The sequence below is a fragment of the Artemia sp. Qi Xiang Cuo genome, chromosome 15 (genome assembly GCF_049724085.1).
Source record: "Artemia sp. Qi Xiang Cuo chromosome 15, ASM4972408v1, whole genome shotgun sequence".
Taxonomy (NCBI): Eukaryota; Metazoa; Arthropoda; class Branchiopoda; order Anostraca; family Artemiidae; genus Artemia; species Artemia sp. Qi Xiang Cuo.
This window is the reverse complement of record NC_142808.1, coordinates 12,257,282-12,273,446: the sequence shown is the minus strand read 5'-3', so window position 1 is coordinate 12,273,446 and position 16,165 is coordinate 12,257,282. Positions and strand designations below refer to the sequence as shown.

At 37.3% G+C, this 16,165-nt stretch overlaps 2 protein-coding genes and 1 long non-coding RNA gene across 4 annotated transcripts in view; all 3 read left to right on the top strand.

The window, feature by feature from the left end:
- Positions 1-16,165, top strand: part of LOC148943326 (centrosome-associated zinc finger protein Cp190-like) — a 651,851-nt gene that overhangs the window by 194,897 nt on the left and 440,789 nt on the right. The window lies entirely within an intron of this gene.
- Positions 1-16,165, top strand: part of LOC148943328 (uncharacterized) — a 406,409-nt gene that overhangs the window by 55,736 nt on the left and 334,508 nt on the right. The gene's annotated exons all lie outside the window — the stretch shown is intronic.
- Positions 1-16,165, top strand: part of LOC148943333 (receptor protein serine/threonine kinase put-like) — a 79,307-nt gene that overhangs the window by 46,058 nt on the left and 17,084 nt on the right. The window contains exons 8-9 of the mRNA XM_089101726.1: positions 13,353-13,568; positions 15,923-16,015. Of these exons, the coding sequence (XP_088957852.1) occupies positions 13,353-13,568; positions 15,923-16,015 (309 nt within the window). The remainder of the gene's footprint in view (positions 1-13,352; positions 13,569-15,922; positions 16,016-16,165) is intronic.

Genomic DNA, 16,165 nt, shown 5'->3' with positions numbered 1-16,165 from the left:
TGGTATTGACAATGATTTCATTAATATAATATACTGAATTTTTTTAAATTTGATCGTGGTTAATTTTAAACTGCAATAATTTTTTAATAAACATTAAAAGAAAAATCTTTCTTTTGTACATACTTGGACAAATAAACACAAAGTAAATATTTTTGTAAGTACACGACATCTTCAAGCGGGTGGTAGCCTTTTCACACTTTTACTGCTAATAATTGCAGGACTTGTAAACAGTTTTCTCTAGTGAGAATGGCAAAACCCTATAAATTGACTCCAATAGAACTCGCTCTCTCACTCGTGGAACACTTTGAGAACAATCTGAGTAAATTCCTTGACAACGAGAATATTGAGGATGATAAAAAACTGCTTTTACTTAAAGATTCACTTCGCCGAGTGGACAAACATAAGTCCTATCGTGTGAAGGCCACTGCTGCTGCTGGTATTGGTCACAAAAAAGAATCATCTCCGCAGAATTCTGCTGCTGCTGCTGCTGGAACACAATTAAAGAAGAAAAAATTGGATTCAATTGCATTAAAAATCGGAACTATAATCCTCAACACATATCGTGAAAAATTTACACAACTCCTAACCTATCTCATGGAAATTGTTTAAGATCATATTCAAGTTGAGAGCAATGGGACAGGGATTATAATTCAGGCAAGAGCCATCAGCTGCTCGATTTAATCTATGATATGGTTACAAATTGTGAAGGAATATTATCATATGACACTCATCGATGCAACTTTCTAAATACATTGAACTTTCCCGAAAGTCTTATTAGCAATAGACAAAGTTTAAAAAAAATAAATGAAAATGCATCATTGTCAACACCACCATTAAAATATGAACATGAAGAAGAAGAAGATTTTTAAATCAATTTAAATCTAGCACACCACTGATAGCTAGAAAAAAGCGAAGACATATCAAGTCAATATCACCACTACCACCATCAAGCACCAGCATACAAAGGGGTAGCGGACGTTACACAACGTATCTATGTTAAAAATGATTGACGCTTTGATACGTACATATGACAATATTTGTAAAACGGGGAGTTTAAGTTTCCCCAGCGCTGTTTTTACAGTCAATGATGTTCAAGCTATAAATGTACAAGACCATTTACAAAATGAATCGAGTTACACTCTGCATAGAAATCATAAGGTTCGTGCCAATCAATATCGAAAAATTAAAGCCTTTTACCCACTGCATATAATGCAAGCAGGTCTCCTGACTCTAGATGAAGTTCAAAAATGTCACACTACACCGTACAAGTAAATTCTTCTTTTAATCAGTGTTTTTAGTCGCTATGCATATGCCATTCCATTGCGATCAAAGAGAGGCGTTGAAGTTGCTCAGGCCATTAAAAGTATTCTCGAACAGGATTCATATAAAAAAACTCAAACGGATCGCGGTAGTGAATTTGTTAACCCCCATGTTGCAAAAGTACTAGTGAAATATATTACACTGCTCTATCATAGTCATAGTCCTATAAAGGCTGCATTGGTTGAACGATTGATAAGAACTATTCGACTTTTAATTTCGAGATATTGTACATTGAAATATACAACCGCTTTTATTCATAATTTTGATAAAATCATGTTGATTTATAATCAACAACCTCATCGATCATTGTCCAACTCTACGCCAACCAAAGTTCATCATTCTGATCAAGATACAATTGATACCTTTTTTAAAAAATATTCTATTGCAACGTCTATCAATAAGAAAAATAAATTTAATGTCGGTGATACTGTTTGACTTAATAGGACAACTAATGTTTCTGAAAATGAGAATTACTTGTGGTCCATTAAACTTTTTAAAGTGGCGCCAATCCAAGACACTAAACCCATAACTTATCGTTTGCGCGATATCAAAGATGAAGAGATTCTCGGCGGCTTTTATGACTTTGAGCTAAAAAAAGTTAAAAATAATAGTGAACTCTATCAAATTGAAAAGATATTAAAGACAAGTACTCGCAGGGGTAAGAACAGTTACTTGTTCAGTGGCTAGGTTACAACTCTGATTTTGATTCTTGGATCAGTGTTGAAGATATTGACGATGCTCAATGATTTCTATGTAACATTTATGTCCAACGTTTCCGATCCTCTCTACAACGACTTGAATACGACAAGGGATTTTTGGGCAAAACTCTCCCCCGCCATCAAAGTTGACGGTGCGTATGAAGTGGCTCTTGTCGACTGTATTCTCAAAAATACCTATAACATCCTGAGAAAGGATCGTGTGTATGATATACAAGTTATACCATTCGATTGGACACTCTTTGTCGACTTTGAATGGGTTGAAACACAAAAATCTAGCAAATATGCACATACTAAATTGAAATATATTGAATACGATAATATGACTGATTTGTGTCTCACAATCAATGGAAAAGTCTCATATCTTATGTATTGTACATTACATTTGAATTATTAACTGGAACATGATAGAATTTACATTACATAACATGTTGACACTGAAATAATAATTCTCAATGATAATATGAGAGACGCTATTGTCTTTAAACAGAATATGATCACTGGCAAAAATGATGTCACCCTTTACGGGATGAATCAAGTTATTTTTGCTGATTATCTACCTGGTTTCGCCTCGGAATCTTGCATGTTTCTCTATGCATCCTTTGTGGAAACATCGAGAGTCGGTAATTCAAATGTCCCCCTCCTACGTGTTCTTGAACGAAAAACAACCCATGAACTTGTTCATCACTATAATATAAAACATCTTTAGTATGTTCCTGTAAACACTTCGTAATTGGAACTCTAATTAACACTAAGAAGTGAATGGGGTGATCCTCTAGCAATAACAAAAGGCTTAGCATTGATTACATTTCATTTTCGACCCATTGTCGGCGACAGCACAATCACCTAAAATCAACAATAGAAGAATTCCATTTGTCTGCCCCGATATCGATTGGTATGTTGGTGCTTTGAGTCCACGTCAAATAGGCAATGGATTGGACTTCTACATGGGTCGTACTACACTTTCTGGCTATGGTCTTAGTAGCTGGTTTGCTAGGCTGTTTCTTTCTGCACTACCTCGTGCCAGAAAATATCTTGTGCCAGTTGACTCAAATTTCGCTACCTCAACACTCCAGAACTGGGGGTCGGGCAAGAATTTCAAAGAGAGTGTTAAGAAACATATTAGATCTTCAGCAAGAGCCGTTGGTGAGCAATTAAAATCTCGGCAAAATGAGGAGGGATTGAAAAGGATGCGTGTGCGTCATTCACTCATCAGTCTCCACCCAGGCGGGAAGCGAAGGACATCAATAAGGACTTTGAGGAATAAAAAAGGAAGACCAATAAGCAGAAGACAAAGATTGTTAGATAAGGAAAGGATTTTTTCTCTTAAGATGACTTATCTCCCCCACAAGGATTCATATCCATCAATCAGTTCCTCATTGAATCTGTTCAATTCTGAAAGTGTTGATATCAGTGTCAAGTATGGCTACTATGAACAATTTCATCCCCAACAACCCCTCTCGGAAAATATACACTTTCAAATATTTTCCAATGAAGACTATTTCATGGATTTGTGATGAACATTTATTGATATAAATGTTATAATGAAGAAAAATCCAAATAATACAACTCTAACTGTTGGCGATGATATCTCCCATGAAAACTGTATTCTACACATCCTATTCAAACAAACTAATGTATTTATTAATGGAACATTGGTGAGCACTAGCAGTAATTTACCAAACTATGCAAGCTATATACAATTTATAATGATGACACCAAAGGCATACAAGGAGTTGAGAGGACAATCATTGGGCTATGAATATCGATCAGGTGTTGATACTGACGGTGAGTTGACTACTGCAGTGACCCAAGAGTATCATCTGGTTTGAAAATTAAATCATGAGATATTCAATATATCCCAATGGTTACCCCCCAATGTCAAGATTGACATAAAGTTACAGATGGCCCCATCGAATTTCATTTTGAAAAAAAACACTTCCAGCAGCACCTGATACAAATTTCATTATCAAATCTGCAATTCTCCACGTCCGAAAACAGCAGGTTATGAGCTATGTTGCAATTGCAGTCGAAAAGCTAAGAGTCAATGGAAACAACATTAAACTTTTTGTCCCCAATACGATCACCAATCAACGTCACATTGCCACCGGCTCTCGTAGCTATAGCGATTCATCATTTATCAATGGAGAAATCCCATCAAAATTGGCTTTAGCCTTTGTGAAGAGTGGCAATGCCGTTGGATCCTGGACTGAATCCCCCCATGCTTTTAATTTTTTAGGTCTATCAAGCCTTGTTTGCAAAGTGAATGGTATTCCACTGTACACTTTGTCATTTGACAAAAAAATCCTATAGAGCTCTTTGGGAGTTGACCATGCAATCCCAAGATTATGACTCTCAATTATTTGAAAATGGAATAACCGATTCAATGTTTTAAAAAAATCATGGTGTAATTATTTTGGACTTGTCGGGGACTCAGGGTATGAGCATAGTACGAACAGGTAATGTACGTTTAGAGTGTACATTTTCCGATGCTTTGACTGAGAGTATCACACTAATATAATTGAGTCAATTTGAAACCTATTGGGAAAACACACCTGACGGCAGTGTTCTACTAGACCTAGCACCATGAACACAAACCAAATAATCAACGTATTTTTTATGGATCCGTACATGTCCCTGTACAAGTCATATTGCATACCTTCGGACTTCATTGAAAAAATTTCAAGTGTTAACAATACCCTAATCATTGTTAATAGCAGTCCATCGACTTTGAAGACCGGCCATTGGCTATGCATCTTTCAAACAGCGAAGAATATTGAATTTTTTGATCCTCTTGGTCTATCGTATAAATTCTACACTCCATACATCAGCAACTTTATTGAAAGCAGTGGGAAAACCATAATTCAAAATCAACGAAGAGTACAGGATTTAAAGACTAAGAAATGTGGCTTTCATGCACTACTTTTTTTCATGTTCAGATGTCGTGGCTACACCTACAATCAGTTTCTCGACATCTACGTTGACTTACCTCGATTGAACGACTTTCTAGTGTAAAATATACTTCCTAGCTTTTTTAATATTGATTTTAGTGCTCTACGAATAAATTGTTCTAAAATTGTATGTGAAACCGTTTATTAATAAATGATAAGAGTTTATATAAATGATAAAATAACTGTTCTACTCGTTGGATTTAATCTTCTAATAGGCAGAGGTATTTTTCGACAACAACTAGTGCAGGTAGATTATCTGAATTCACCGTGTACTGATTCTGATGTACTGCAATGTCAGGGTCACACTTTCTACAATAGAGTGTGACTTCACTCTTTTCATATCTCTTTGTATAGTCAATGATACTATTCTCATTCATTCTATAGAATTTACATGTTTCAATTTCCTTATTTGAAGCAATTTCACAAACAGTGTCTTCAAGTGTCGAATCACATTCCGTCACAGCCAAATAAAAATCAGTGGGCTTATAATCATAAAACCCATTGTCTTCACAAGGAGGACGTAGAAACCATATTCTTTTGTTGTCCCAACAGTTGTATCGTTGACCTGGCTCTTCTTCCCAGAATAATCTAAAACCGCGACAATACAAATTTCTTAGCAGTAAACTAAAATCACGGTTAGGATTCTTTCCGGTCATACCGGGATACGTATTCTACCACTGACTAAATTTATCCTAATGGCAATTGGAGCATAGGCGTCCTTTAGGATGAGATTCGCACATCTCTTCAAAAAAGGAATTACAACCTTTAGTTTGTACAACATATCCTTTATACAATTTACAGGAGTTGCATAATCTACACTTTTCATCATACTCGTCAATCATTGTGCAATTCTCACATGATGGCCAGCTGCCCAGTGTGTACATACATATGGGACATGAATGGAACATTTTTTCATGTGTTAACACTCTCACTGCCACAATGAAACTGAGCTAGCAACAACAAAAATTGTCTGAGATAGAGAGAGAGAGGATTAAATCATCCTTGAGCACCATCTTTCTCATGAAAAAAGTCCTAAATTTCTAAACTAGTGTTTAAAAGCATATCCACTATATCATTTTGCCGTGTCGTGATCAGTATATCAATAAATTGTGTAAATGCATTTGGACCACGACGTAGAAGCTTCATACAATAGTCTAATGATGGAGAATCAGTTTTCATTATATCGACAAGCATTCCCTGAGAAAATATCTTCCTTTGAATAGACAACTCTAGAAAATCGTCATCTAGAATCAAACGTTTTTCCATAAGCACTAGATTCCCCATGATTCGCTCTTTCTCAAATCTATCCATTTTTTAGAGTCCTAACTCTCTCACAACCAACTACTGACTAACCAGATTTTTTTTTCTACTCTAAAAAATATATACGCTAGTCTACTATAGAAAGAAAAATACCTTTGATTTAGAAACAATTTTATTGAACATAATCACAATAATAATATTCACTGATGCATTTTGTTCTCATCAATATATTTCGATAGGACATATAATGCTGACCGAAGTTTATTTATATGCAGAATATTCACTTTTCCAGCAAAACGTAGTTGCTCCTCCTGCTTAAACTTGCTTAATGATATCACGTTTCTAGCATACATATTGTCCCATTCAAGGCATAGTCTACAGCCTCCGGCTATTTCCACAGCCACATTGGGTACTCGTATATCGTTGCTGCTGCTGTCGGCTCCATCATTAATCTCCAATAATGTAAATGCACCACTCATTATTCTCTACTAATATCCTCTCAAATAAACTATTTTCTTTGAATTCAATTCTCTTATTAATATGAATTGTAATGAAAATCAGTCCTTTTATTCAAATCCCAACCACAAATCAAGTTATCGTATATGGAGTAACCTCCACTCTCTGATTGGCTCCTAAAAAACGGATGTTGAGTTACATAATTTCATGCGTGCTCCCAAAACATGTTTGACTACTTTATAACATACCAGTTTTTTAAGAATGTGCACGTGAACTCATGATGTACATTCATTGTGCAATTCTTATCAAAAACAAAAAAAAACCTGTTTGACCACATTATATTATTACGACCATATTCTCAAAACATGTTTGACTACATTATACACTGCCAAATAATCAGTCTGGTAATCTGCCATGGAGAGGTGTCATGAAACGTAAGGGCCCTGTACCTTAGAGTTGGTCCAGAAACCTGTCTCGTTGACCAAGAAAGCTGTCTGGTTGATCAAGAAACATGGTCGGTAGGTTTTATATAACTCTAAATTCACTTGAAAACAATAGCAATAATCAGTCTGGTAATCTGCCATGGAAAGGTGCCATGGAACGTAAAGTGGGCAAATAACACCGGAAGGAACATAATTGGCTAGAAATATAATGTCATACCCTACTAATGTATAATAATAGATATAATTACAATATGTTTTATTTTATCTCAGATTTCAGCTTAAACCCTTTGGAGGGTTGTTTTATTCCGATATTCACTTTTTTTTTTTTTTTTTTTTTGGTAGAGGGGGGGGGCAATAATAAATACAAAACTCTTGATAATTTCTATAAAAAATGCCGAGAAATATGGAAAAAAATTGGATTTCAAGAGGGGGAGGGGGGCATTTCTAATACAAAAAGACTCCATATACAGTCATGAAATCTTTAGTAGTAGTGGGCATCAAATTAAATAAAATAAAAAAAAATGGTACAAATTTGGCAAAAATTAAGCTAAAACATATGACAGCAAACAGCTAAATAACGTGTAGCTGTTTTATGAAGGTATAGTTGTCTTTGCAAATCAACAGATTGTATATATGTGAATGTTTACGGACGAAAGACGTTTACGGACGAAATTTAACTAATTAGTTTTGCTTATTATTTTTTATGCCTCCACGTGACCACACTGAGGAAAACGTGATGCTGCCGTAAAAACTACATAGCATTGAAAAAAGGAGAAAGCTTTTGGAAAAATGTGATTTTCACGTGTAAATACGTACGCCTCCAAGAAGGGCCTGAAAGGAGTACTGGTTTTCAGGGGCGTTGTTTGGGGGTGGCAAAGGGTGCAGTTGCCCCCCCTCCCAATACTGTGGAGAAAAAAATATTATACATCCCATGCCCTTTGACTATCCAGATATGGACCCCTCTTGCCCCCCCCCCAATAAAAATGGTGGAGATTTGCTCCTGCTGATTTTATTTATTATAAGTGTTAATATTATGTTAACAAAAATAAAATTGGCATGGTTTGTTTTGGTAATTGAAATTTTACTTTTCGTAACTTATAATCAACTATTAAGTATTTTAAGAAATTTGGCGAGACACGAATTACTACTACTACTACTACTAACAACTCGCCGCAGTACCAAGCCGCCTTAGGCCAATACAGCTACGCACGCTCCTCCTCCATCCCAATCTATTCAAAGCCTCCCTTCTTACACCCTCCCAGGAAGTTCCCATTTCCTTTAGATCTTTTTTTTTATGACGTCCTCCCACCCCAGACGAGGACGGCGTGCTTTCCGTTTAGTCCTAGAGGGTTTGGCCGAAAAGGACAATCTTCGTCAATCTGTCATCCTTCATCAACACAACGTGCCCTAGCCACCTCAACCTTTCTTTCATTATAGCCCTAGAAAGCGGTATTGAACCACATTTTTGTGCTGTCTACTGTTTGAAATACGGTCAGTCAGCCGGGTACCTAGAAGAATCCGTAAGCAATTTCTCTGGGAAACATCTAGAAAATCTTCATCCGCTTTTCGGAGCGCCTATGTTTCAGAGCCATGTTTGATCACTGTCATCACTGTAGCTTCTAATATTCTAATCTTGGTTTGCAGACTTATCTTCCTGTTCCTATTCTTCTAATCTTCCTATTCTTCCAAACTTTTTTTTAACTGTGAAAAAGCACCCTGAGCCGTGGCTATTCTACTTTTAACATCTTCACTGCTCTCCCACCGTCTGTACTAATAATGCTACCAAGGTAAGTGAAGCTGGCCCACCTGATCAATCTTTTCATCTTCACTTATTCCTAGCCTTAGTGACTTAGTCTTCTTAACATTAATTTTCAAACCTGTTCTAGCACCCTGAACTCGCAAAGCCTCTAAAACTTCATTCATTTCGCTCACACTTTCATCTAGGATGCTTAAATCATCAGCATAATCGAAGTCTAGGAGACTTTTTCCTCCCCATTTGATTCCTTCGTCTCCCGTTGCCTTTCCTGTGCTCCTTAAAGCAAAGTCGATCAAAATAATCCATATAAAGGGGGATAGAACACAACCCTGCTTAACTCCTGATTTAATACAAAACCAGCTGCTTACCTCATTTCCTACCTTAACCGCAGCAGTATACCATACAAGGATGAAAGTTTTGCTAAAGCTCTTCTATCAGCAGAATCGAACGCTTGCTCATAATCTATAAAACTGAGGACCAAAGGTGTTTGACAACTCAGACACTTGGTCGACATATCTTCTACCTTTTCTAAAACCGCACTGTTCTTCTTTTAAAACTTTGTCTACAGCATCTCACAGTCTAAAAAGTATCATATTACTAGGTAATTCGCTATCTACAGAGACCAGACTAATGCCTCGATAATTACCACACTCACTCTTATCACCTTTTTTATAAAGTGGCTTAATTAAGGTTTTCCTAAAATCGTTAGGTACTTTTTAAAAATCATATTCATAATATTCAGTAACTTATTTCTAACCTCAGGAGCCACCATATTTAAGAAAGTCCTTTACCACACCATCAGCACCTTGAGCCTTATTGTTTTTTAATCCTTTTAGTACTGTCGCTAATTCTTCCTCGCAAAACAAATCTTTCTTCACATCCAAGAACTAACTCAATGAACTTCATCCTTGTCCTGGTTGAACTTCGCTGAAGTAACGATTCCGAGACTATTTTAGTTTTTTTTTTCAATTTTAGTTTTAAAGATTGCATTTTATTAGACCTTAGTTCCTCCTGTGCATTCAGAGTCAGCTAGGACATCCACGAAAAGTCTCCAGTCATCTTGGAGGTGTGCTGCAACTAGTACTTCTTCCCATTCGGGCTGTAGGGACGTAGTTTCCATTCGGGCTGTAGTATCCAGTCATCTCGGAGGTGTGCTGCAGCTAGTACTTCTCACCATTCGGGTTATAGGGACGTAGTCTCCATTCGGGCTGTAGTCTCCAGTCATCTCGGAGGTGGGCTGCATCTAGCACTTCTTCCCATTCGGGTTATAGGGACGTCGTCTCCATTCGGGCTGTAGTCTCCAGTCATCTCGGAGGTGGGCTGCAGCTAGTACTTCTTCCCATTCGGGCTGTAGGGACGTAGTCTCCATTCGGGCTGTAGTCTCCAGTCATCTCGGAGGTATGCTGCAGCTAGTACTTCTTCCCATTCGGGCTGTAGGGACGTCGTCTCCATTCGGGCTGTAGTCTCCAGTCATCTCGGAGGTGTGCTGCAGCTAGCACTTCTTCCCATTTGGGCTGTAGGGACGTAGTCTCCATTCGAGCTGTGTAGTCTCCAGTCATCTCGGAAGTGTGCTTCAGCTAGTACTTCTTCCCATTCGGGCTTTAGGGACGTAGTCTCCATTCGGGCTGTAGTCTCCAGTCATCTTGGAGGTGTGCTGCAGCTAGTACTTCTTCCCATTCGGGATTTAGTCTCCAGTCATCTTGGGGGTGTGCTGCAGCTATTACTTCTTCATATGTGGGCTGGAGGGACGTAGTCTCCATTCGGACTGTAGACTCCTGTCATCTCGGTCGTGGTCTTCAGCTAGTACTTCTTCCCAATTGGGCTGTAGGGACGTAGTATCCATTCGGAATGTAGTCTCCAGTCATCTCGGAGTTGTTATGCAGCTAGAACTTCTTAACATTTGCGCTGTCGGGAAGTAGTCTCCATTCATCTCGGAGGTGTGCTGCAGCTAGTACTTCTTCCCATTTGGGCTGTAGGGACGTAGTCTCCATTCGGGATGTAGTCTTTAATCATCTCGGAGGTGTTCTGCAGCTAGTACTTCTTCCCATTTGGGCTGTAGGGACGTAGTCTCCAGCTAGTACTTCTTCCTAGGTGGGCTGTAGGGACGTAGTCTCCATTCGGGATGTAGTCTCCAGTCATCTCGGAGGTGTGCTGCAGTTAGTACTTCTTCCCATTTGGGCTGTAGGGACGTAGTCTCCATTCGGAATGTAGTCTCCAGTCATCTCGGAGGTGTGCTGCAGCTAGTACTTCTTCCCATTTGGGCTGTAGGGACGTAGTCTCAATTCGGGATGTAGTCTCGAATCATCTCGGAGGTGTGCTGCAGCTAGTACTTCTTCCCATTTGGGCTGTAGGGACGTAGTCTCCAGCAAGTACTTCTTCCTATTTGGGCTGTAGGGACGTAGTCTCCATTCGGTATGTAGTCTCCAGTCATCTCGGAGGTGTGCTGCAGCTAGTACTTCTTCCCATTTGGGCTGTAGGGACGTAGTCTCCATTCGGTATGTAGTCTCCATTCATCTTGGAGGTGTGCTTCAGCTAGTACTTCTTCCGAATTGGGCTGTAGGGACGAAGTCTCCATTCGGGATGTAGTCTCCACTCATCTAGGAGGTGTGCTGCAGTTAGTACTTCGTCCCATTTGGGCTGTAGGGAAGTAGTCTCCATTCGGAATGTAGTCTCCAGTCATCTTGGAGGTGTGCTGCAGCTAGTACTTCTTCCTATTTGCGCTGTAGGGACGTAGTCTCCATTCGGAATGTAGTCTCCAGTCATCTTGGAGGTGTTCTGCAGATAGTACTTCCTCCCATTTGAACTGTAGGGACGTAGGCTCCATTCGGGATGTAGTCTCCACTCATCTTGGAGGTGTGCTGCAGCTAGTACTTCTTCCCATTTGGGCTGTAGGGACGCATGTACATTTGACAAGTCTCTTCTGTGTGAACGTCTCTGTGTGTTTCTAGGATAGCCTCATCTTCTTGATCCCATTTTATTACAAGTCTTATTTTACTTTTATTGTACTTTGTTTTTTATTTTATTTGCTGAAGTCGGCTCATGGATATAAAGCCAAAATATTCATTTAAGGTTCAAACAAATTTCCACTGTTGTAGATAAATTCATTATTGTTTTACTTGTTGTTGTTTTTAAGAAAATTTATATAATTACAAAAAGAGAGGAGGGGATTCCCAAAAAGGAATACAGTCTTAAGGAAAACTGGCACCTATGAAATAATAATAATAAAACGGAATAAAAAAAGAAGCTAATAATAAAAAAAAACATGATCCTTAAAATTAAAACAGTCCCAAAATCATTACTTCAGCGAAGTTCAACCAGGACTGAAGAAAAAAAAAACACGAATTGCCTCGAACTACCTGGATGAATTGCCTCGTTTCGTAGTAACTTGTTTCGAAGTAGTGATTCTGGTACTGTTTGATTTATTTAATTTTAGTTTCAAAGATCGCATTTTATTGTAAGTCTTATTTTATTTATGTTTTGCTGAGGACGGCTCTCTGATATAGCCGAAATATTCATTTAAGGTTTTAAAAAAAAAATCGACATGAAGGGAGATAAGTCTAAGAAACTTTAACTTCAATTTGTTTCGCATTTGAGGGCCAATTTAGACTTAAAATTAAAAAAAAAAGAAAAAAAATTGCATGCTGACCAATGGTTTGCGTAGCGCCCGACCTCCCGAGCCTTCGGCTGGTAATGCAATACGTGGCTGGGGGCAAATCATCTGACGCTTCCCATGTTTTCCCCCAGATTCTCCAAGTACCCATTTAAAGCTGGGTCGACTCTGGCTGAGCTTATAGTCACAACACTAGTCTCTTCTCCAAACCAGAGACACCAGGACTCGAACCCCTGTCCTCAGGATTTCAAGTCTAGCGTGCTAATCACTCGGTGAGGACGAATGAATGTAAAAGCCGTAACATAAAACGTGACAACCTTAGCGCTAAACGTACAGTTATACGTCTTTTATGTGGAGGGTTCTTAAGTGGGGCTGAAATTTCTCCACTTTAGTCTATTTTGCCATGCTTAACCATTGTGGCCCAAGAAATGATTTGCCTACCTGTTTGGCAGTGTTGACTCGTTGATTACTTTACATTGTTGTTTTTGTGTATTTATATGTTGTTCGGTTTGTACGGCTCTTGCTGGAATAAATGATTGATTACTTGATCTATGAGAGTTTCCTTTTTTTTAATTAATTTAATTATCTTGAAATGCTACAGCCAAGGTATCTAGGATTTTTTCGGGGGGGGGGGAAGGATTTTTTAAGGGGGTTTTACAAGAAAACTTTAGTAAACGCATGAAAATGTGTTTTTAAAATTTTTATTAAGTTTTAACGAGTTGGACAAACATTTCAGGGGGGTAGGGGCTCAAACCCCCCACCTGGATACGGCCTTGATTGTTGCTGTGCTCTCTTTTCCCCCTCGTCTCTGCAATTTTTCCTAAATATGCTGTTTTCCAGGCCCACACATTGATTTTGAGCGTCTTCAGAATCTCGTTTGTCGTTTGAAGGCTCGACCCCTGTTTCCAGAATTTTGGCGAGAAAATAACCCAGCTATTCGACTTCTTCGGGAAACAATAGAGGACTGCTGGGATCAAGACTCGGAAGCTCGTTTGACAGCCGTTTGTGTTGAAGAAAGATTTACCGAAATGACTACTCTTTGGGAAAGGACGAAAGGTAATTGCATATTTTATTATAATTGCAATAATTTATTTTCTGTTTCTTGGGGATGAATCTAGGAGGGACTTAACCTCTGTGTATAGGATGTATTAAAAAGATTATGCTATTTTTCGGTACTAGGGACAAAAAAGCTCTAGCTTTACCCAGGAACGGAAGAATATCTTTGCTTTTGAATTTTTATATTGAATTATTAAATTAAATTGAAATTTTACATATAAATATTATTTATATAAAAATTATTGATATACAAATTATTGCATCAAATTATAATTATATCTTAATTATTACATATTAGATTATCTCTAATAATTCATTATTTTCTAACAATTTTTGATAATTAATTATTATATTTTAAATTATTTCATCAACGTTAGATTAAGTTATTATATGCTTTAAACATTACAATTGCTTATAATCTTCATATTATTTGTCTTCTAATTGTTAGAGTTAATGGTTGTTTTGTCTGATTCTCTTCACTGGGCTCGATTTTGTCTTTTCTGAAACCAAAGAATATCGGCGATTGAAGAAATCAGTATTTGTAAATAAAAAACGTTTTAGATTGGACAGGAATAACTCAATTGTACATTCAAGTTTGCTATATGCATTACATTTTTAGTTCGAATTTCTTTTACTATCTTGGGTTTTGTTTTACACTTTTCTTTCTCCTTTCAAGACTGTTTATTCGTAATTCATTTTTCTTTCGAAAATTTCACTTTCCCAAATTCCTGTTTTATAGTTTTCCCTTGTTAATTTTTGTCTCCTTTTTAACAATGATTATTCGCAATATATTTGTCTTTTCACAATTTTAGTGACCCAAATATATATATTTTTTTCTTTATTTTCTAAGTTTTTTCCAGTTTTTTAGTTTTTTCTTGTTATTTTTTTTTCTCTTTTTTAATCCTATTTATTCGAAACACATATCTTTTCAAAATTTCTCTGACACAAATTCTGATTTTTTGTTTCTTTATTTTCTTATTTTTATTCAACTAATATTCAAAAAATTAGATTAGTATCTATCACCATAATTATTTGGTACAAAAAAAAATTAATGAATGACACGTCTTATAAAAACCACTCAACTGTCGGTGTCCATCTCATGTCCTAATCCTTTTTCAAAAACTGACAACAATGATTCATTTAGGCTATCCGCTGAAAATGCACATATTTATAAGCAGGATTTTTTAAAGACCAATCGGTGGTCCCATTTTCTTACAACATTGCTTTGAAAGCACAGGATTTGGAAGTAAGCTTTCTTACAGCAAACTGTATATTACAGTTCATGCCTGGAATGAATGTTAGCAACTTGTTGCAATGGCAGATACGGTAGAGGGAGCGGGGCTGTTCACTTACCTTTGCTCTAGTTGTTGGTTGAACTGGTACTGGTGCATTATGTGGGCACTGCTATATACTAACGAGAGACGAAACCTGCCAAACGGGTTACTTGCAAGAGACTGTTATAGAAAAACAGAATGCAAAGTGTGGTTTTTATTGCGTTTACGATATTTAAACTGTTGTTTTTAGGGTTTAGGGGGTGAAAAGGTACCTAGGTTAGGTTACGTATTTAATATATGGTATGCTTTACCCCCCCCCCCCTAGTGTGCAAATATATAGCCTAAATTTGTTTATAAACTATTATATATTCATCCTATTTCATTTTATTTCATTAGCATTAATCAAACTTGACTTCTTTAGCAGTGCCCACATAATGCACCAGTACCGTTGAACTTTTAAAATCTGCGAAACGAAAAAAGTGTTCAAACTCTAATGAACTGCCACCCTTCCCAACATCTTGGTTCCGTGGCTTACGTAGCTCCTCAACTGATTTGGATGCACTTGCTACTTAAACTTTAAAAAAATTCGTTCAGCAAAAAGAAACATGGGATTTAAATAAGCCACCACCCTAACTTCTGAATCCGCGACTTACCACGCCTGCGACACTTAAGATCTCGCAGGTATTATGTGTAGCTGACCACAGTAGCAGCAGTGACCTAGAATTAATTTTGGACGTGATTTTGTTCGTAAATACGAACTAAGGTAGCTTTTATCCTTCTGTTTTTGTTAATGTTTGGTATTATCGCTATTATTGGTTTATTTATTTGTTCTTTAATTTACTTCATTAAGCTTTTAAATTTGCTTACGTCAAAAAAGAGTTTGTGAGTTTGCAACTTGCTGCAGTGGTAGATTCAGGCTCGTGATTCGTGACGTTTTTAATAGAAGATAATTTAGCTTTTAATCTTTTTTTTTTTCATAATTTATCTTTGGTCTTATTTATTTATTTATTTCGCTATTAATTTACTTCATTGAGCTTGTCAATTTTATGGCTAAATTCTAACTAGAAAATTTATTTCCAGTCTATACCCAGGGATTGACAAACTCGGGGACCGAGCCTCTAAAGCACGCTGTGATAACTAGGAATTCTTTTCTTGACAGTCATAAATTTATTAGTAAGTAATTTTTATTTCCTTGTGCTATCAAATGATACTCTGCTGAAAAGACTTGCCTCAATAAGCTTTTGGGAATGCGTCGTTTAATAAAGGCACTTCCTGCAACCACACATTTTGTTAGTGACTTTAGTGGGGGTGCCACGTAGCACC